The sequence below is a fragment of the Aplysia californica genome, unplaced genomic scaffold (assembly GCF_000002075.1).
Source record: "Aplysia californica isolate F4 #8 unplaced genomic scaffold, AplCal3.0 scaffold00356, whole genome shotgun sequence".
Classification (NCBI taxonomy): Eukaryota; Metazoa; Mollusca; class Gastropoda; order Aplysiida; family Aplysiidae; genus Aplysia; species Aplysia californica.
The window spans coordinates 477,068-483,067 of NW_004797626.1; the positions used below are offsets into that span (position 1 = coordinate 477,068).

The window sequence follows — 6,000 nt, forward strand, 5'->3', positions numbered from 1 at the left end:
GGAAAGAAGGAGCACACCACATCAGAGCACCCGCCAACAATCTATAAGAAATTCATGATAAAACTTACCCCAGAGGGCCATAAAGGCAGCAAATCCGACAGTGAGCTCGTTGTCAAACATGTACGTGACGCGCGCGTAGCCGCACGATCGTTTGAGTCTCCAGTACGTACATCGGCCATCACACAGTGGGCACATGGTGAAGTTTCCAGGACCGTCTGAGTCGCAGATCTCATTGCTGGGGAGGGGAGAGTGGGAGGGGGATGAGTCGGGGGTGGGTGGGGGGGAGGAGGATGGGTAGAAGGTGGGTGGGAGTTGGTGTTATGAGTATAAGTTAATCTTTCTGGTGTTAACAGATGAATAATAAATCAGTCGTATGTTTTGCTCTGTGATGTTGCAGCCAATTTACCTGACTGTAATTTGAGTCGCTATTTCAGATAATTTATCCTGTCTAAAAAATATATATATTTCCAAACATTTCAACCCCTTCACAAATGAACTCTACTTTCTATTTACATTCTACTCTCTGCAGACGTATTGTATCATGGCCTTTATTTCCTTGGTCTGCCTGTTTCCAAGCACTTTTCACATAGCCTACAGTATCCACTGCTAAATATCTTGCTGCACAAGCCAACCTGGTCTCATTGTAGGGCATGCTGGCCACACCGTAGATGAAGATCGCTAGGCCAACAAGTCCAGCCGGGATGAGCAGACCCGTGTAGTAGCCCAGCCAGGTGAAGTAGATGGCAATCTTTTCCCCAAAGTACAATCTGAAATGTTATCATAATAAATGATAATGATGATGATAATAATAATAATAATGATGATTATAATAATAATAATAATAGTAAATTAATAACACAAGATATATATTATCCACATTTTTAAAGTCAGAATTCAATGTACTGTCTATATGTTGTAATTTGTTTTTGTAAAGCACCCAAAGCTTGTGTTCTTTAATCTGGGTTGAGTGCTATATAAATTAATGTCATATAACATTTTTACCAAGGCTGACTTCAAAGAATGTTCATTATATTTTCACCTGATGTGATCCAAAGGTTGGAACTTATAGAAAACCCCCGGCTTGGCCCAGGTCTCGTACAACAGCTGTGGACAGACAGGGATAAAATGTCACTTGAGGAAACGTTGTGTTGCATGTCACTGATGCTTGTACCAGAAAAAAAGATGAAAGAGCAACGCACACTGAAGTTTGCCCCATAATAATAATTATAATTATAATAACAACAACAATATTAATGATAGGAGGAGGAGGAGAAGGAGAAGGAGAAGGAGAAGGAGAAGGAGAAGGAGAAGGAGAAGAAGAAGAAGAAGAAGAAGAAGAAGAAGAAGAAGAAGAAGAAGAAGAAGAATTGTAATAATAATTTTTTTTAAAAATAGTTCATCTGCCAATGTCTGAGGAGGACCAATGCATCTGCAGAGGATATTAATTCTTCAGCAAACAAATAATAACTTACATGTCTCTGGTTCTCCGGGCCTCTAGACAGCAAGGAGTGTTCACTTGTATACTCTCCCTGAGAAAAACAAGGTTACAAACACTGACTCAATCAGGAAAAAAAAACCAAAGTTACAAAGACTGACTAATCAGTAAAAAACAATGTTACAAAGACGGACTCAATCAGGAAAAAAACAACAATGTTACAAACACAATCTTCATCATCATCAAGTGCCAGATCTGCGGTAGACATCATCGATCATGGTTCTCCATTCATTCCTTTGCTCGGATGCTCTTAAAAAAGCTACGTTACCCTGATCTTTCCCTTTCACCCATCTACTTAGGTTCTCTAAGTAAGTTGCTCAAGGCCTACCCCTGCCTCGTTAAGACTAGCTTAATAAGAAAAAAAATCTAGGTTACAAAGACTGACTCAATGAGAAAAGCAGTGTTACATAGGCTGGTTCAATACATACCCTTAATTAACAAAGCTTTTTTTTTTTTTTTTAGTTGTAAGAAGAGTTTTGTGGTACTTGCAACACAAATAGGTCTTACAAGTAACTAAGATTAGAGGCGTTACTAGAGAATAATATACAGGGTATAAATGGAGGAGAGATAAAGACGATAGATGTTTGACAGGAAAGAAGGAAAATCTAAGGTTTGAGGGCCTGGGCCAATAACACAATACTCGGTGGTTGTCCCACTCTGTAGCATCCAGGCCAATATGATGATAAAAGACACAGACACAGATACACAAATACACAATGAAAACATACATATTTATATATCGATCTATATATCTATACATATATATATATATAAATAAAAAGATGTGAGCTCTGATACCTCATGTAGTGGGAAAGCGGCACTGTATGCTCCTGAGCTGATCATCTTTTTGATGCCTAAGAAGGACAAAACATTTCACAAATTAAAAAGCACAGTGGGGCCATTCTATGAAAAACAAAACTACAGTGAAACACTACTACACTGTGGCAAAGCTGTCCTTTTTACTTGGTCCTGTATCCCTTCTTTTTTTACACACAAACACACACACATTCACACATACACACACACACACACACACACACACACACATGTTTGTGCGAGGTGTCGTCATTGAGTTTTTAAAAAATGTGCACCATATTCATAAAGTTAGTGATACCAAACATTACTCAAAGTTTTCTTTTGCTATGCGAGTACTAGACTGTAATAATACTAAAAATAGATACAACTACATCGTCAGCTAATAGCTTACCAAATTTGTTCTTGGATGGATCTCCCAAGTCTTCAAAGATGGCTCGGGCCAAGATCTGATGAGTCAGCAAGCTGCGTTGGGCCGGGCTGAAAAAGGTGGCCTTGTCCTCAATGATGAATCTGGGGACACACGGGGAACTCATCTAAGTCCTTGGACGTTTCTTCTTGTTTCTACCTCTCTCCCTCCCTCTCTATCTACATCTCTCTCATATTCTCTATGTCCCTATATCCCTCCACCTCTTTCCCTCTCTCCCTTTGTCTCTACTTCCTCCCCGCCTCTCCCTCTAGTTTCATTTCTCTCTCTCTCTCTCTTCCTCTCTCCTTGTCTCCCTCCTTCTCTCTTCCTCTCAGTCTCTATCTGCTCTGTATTTGTCTCTATCCCACTGTGTTCCAATGTCTGCCTCTCTCTCTTTCTCTCTATTCAATTCATCTGTCTGTCTCTCTCTCTCCCTCTCTCTTCCCTTTCACAATAAAGGAGCTATGACAACTGAAACAACACAAGTCAAAGAAAACTCCTTTATAGCTGCCTTCAATGCAATCCAGTATGAACTGTGAATAGTCTTTTTTCCATGAGAAACTAACATGATTTTCCGCTTTTCAAAATTTCCCCCAAACTGAACGCCTGATGTCAAAAACATGTTCTTTATCCTTGACATGTATACAAAGAAAGATTTAAAATATTTTGTGTATCTTCAAATCTTCTGATGAAACATCCAGTGTTTAAACAAGAGTGACAAAAATGTCACACAATCTGAGACACTAAATATAAAACCTATGGCACATATTATCTCATCTGAACTACTGGCTTCTACTACAGACCTGGTAATCATACTTGAAACTCGACAGCGAAGCTTTTTCCCCCCTAAGTTTTAATTAAGAGTTTTACATAATGTGCAACACAATAAGGTCATATAAGTCCTGACGATTGGTTGTGTAACAAAAGAATAAACAAACGAATAAGAAGTAGGAAAGATAAGGACCATAAAGGTTCTAATAGGAAAGAAGGAGCAGACCATATGAGAGCACCCACCAACCACCTATGACGACAAAGTAAACAATTGACAAACATGCAAACACTAAACCCTTTCATTATCAGTATGAGTAAAGAGAAGCACGTCCATAAAATAGTGCTAGGAAAAAGCAAAACAGAAAGACAGAAGCAACAGAAGTAGAATAAGTGAAGTAGGACCAACCAGTGGCACGCCCTAACCTCCCACAAGTTAACACTATCAATACAGCTGAGAAAAATCTCAAACTCGTTCACTTTCCCAATCCTTTTCTTTTTGTAGGCCTTAGTATTACATCTCAGTAAACCCAGATACGAAAATGTCCTCTTCACAAATATGTGAAGAAATAGGGAGCTTTAGGTCATTAACAAGTAGTCTATTAAGCACATGGTGAAACTGGCGGGATGCAGAAATGATTTCGTCATGTATGAATTTTGCTATGCACGTGTTTTAAATATATAAAGAATATACATGTTTGAGAACAAAAACTCAGGACCTGAAAAACTGTCTTTCATAATCGTGCTTTGCTACGTGAAGGCTAGACTGTATGCTCTGACAGCCCTGACTAGCGAAGAATCCCAGCGTAAATTAGAGCCGGAGTTGATCTAGGTGGAACTCTGATACGACACAAAAGACAAAACAGACGAAAACAGCACAAGCCTACCACTTTATGTACGATAAGGTATGAATTCAGCATCCCTTTCAACAGTGTATGCATGAAGTCAAAAGGCAGGGAGTTTTAGAAAGGGAATGTACGTGCTACAGATAACTGGGTGATGGTTCACTTGACAGTCTACCTCGGTGTTTCTGTTCTTCTTGATCGTCTACCACAATGTTATTGTTTCACTTGATGGTTTACTAGCCCACTACAATCTACATAGCTTAACATTTTCCCTTTGCATATATACAGGCTCAGGACTATCAGTTACATTGGTCATATTAATAAAAATGTTTTGGTATTAGTAATTTGTCTGGTGTGTGTGTGTGTGTGTTAGAGTGTGTGTGTGTGTGTGTGTGTGTGTGTGTGTGTGTGTGTGTGTGTGTGTTCCTGATTTTTTAAAAAGTACTGCATCAGAGTGTGGGGCAGGAGTGATGCTACAAAATTCCTCAGCGCTGGCCTTATGGTAGGATACATTTTCACAGTAGACAGTCAAGTGGACCGGCACCGATATAATTAATACATGCATTATACTACAAAATATACAGTCATGATAAAACCAGAAGGTTAGTAAATTATAAATAGAAATATTCCAGGGGAAAAGGGGAGAAACAAAGAAAGGTTAATCCTGGTTATATATCCACAGGCAAAAGACACTCTGACAATACTCTTGCACTGGAGTATCTCTTTGTACTTTTCTTACTTTCCACGGCCAAATGAGGAATTTTATACAGATCATTGATAAGTGTGCATGTGTGCGTCTGAGCATGCATTAATGCGTGTGTATGTGTGTGTGTGTGTGTGTGTGTGTGTGTGTGAGAGAGAGAGAGAGAGAGAGAGAGAGAGAGAGAGAATGAGAGACTATGAATGTATCATCGGGACTACATAGGTAAATACAGAAGGATGAAAGAATTAGGAGAATGAAACGGACAGTCAAAAGGATTTCACCATTGAGTTTTTCACTAAGAGAAACATAGAAATGGAACAGAACAGCTAAGATCAGGTTTACTCAATTGTCATCATAATCCAGCTCTCACCACAGAGAATAAGCCATGTAGCTCAAGAAAGAGAAAACCATTGGGCTACTTATCTCGTTACTTTACTTTACTTTTCCAATCTCGCCGCTATCTGCTGAGTTCAAGCCCTTCGGCTTGGTCTACAAATGTAAAGTTTCAGTCAAATGAAAGCATTCCACTGTATTGGCTGGCATCTGGGGTGTAATAGTCAGGCACTTCACTATCTCTCACAGGAGTCCCGACTTCGATTCCCGAGTGGAGAGAATTTTTATTGACCAATTTGACTTTTCTCCCTGCTTGGGAATTGGACTAGGGTCTCCTGCATGTGACGGTGAAGTGCATAACTGCAACACCACAGACACCAGTGCTAGGCTCTGATCCTCCCAAGCATGCTATCACTACTTACTACATCAACTACAAAGTATTTGCACTGTGTTGGTTTAACTTTTTGTGATGTGCTTGTGCTGATATCTCTTTGGTAACTCTCAATTTGTTCAACGGATGGCAATTAAAATCATTTTTACGTATTAGTTGTCAGCAATGGGAAAGTAACATATCACAGTGTGCTAGTTTAAAGAGGAACACAACTATGAGAATGGCAGCCGGGGAGGAGGAGGG

At 39.5% G+C, this 6,000-nt stretch overlaps 1 protein-coding gene across 1 annotated transcript in view; it reads right to left on the bottom strand.

The window, feature by feature from the left end:
* Positions 1-6,000, bottom strand: part of LOC101857809 (anoctamin-4) — a gene marked incomplete at its 5' end in the record, with an annotated part of 84,927 nt that overhangs the window by 30,823 nt on the left and 48,104 nt on the right. The window contains 6 exon segments of the mRNA XM_035970992.1: positions 69-235; positions 633-767; positions 1,040-1,104; positions 1,473-1,529; positions 2,294-2,349; positions 2,703-2,821. Of these exon segments, the coding sequence (XP_035826885.1) occupies positions 69-235; positions 633-767; positions 1,040-1,104; positions 1,473-1,529; positions 2,294-2,349; positions 2,703-2,821 (599 nt within the window).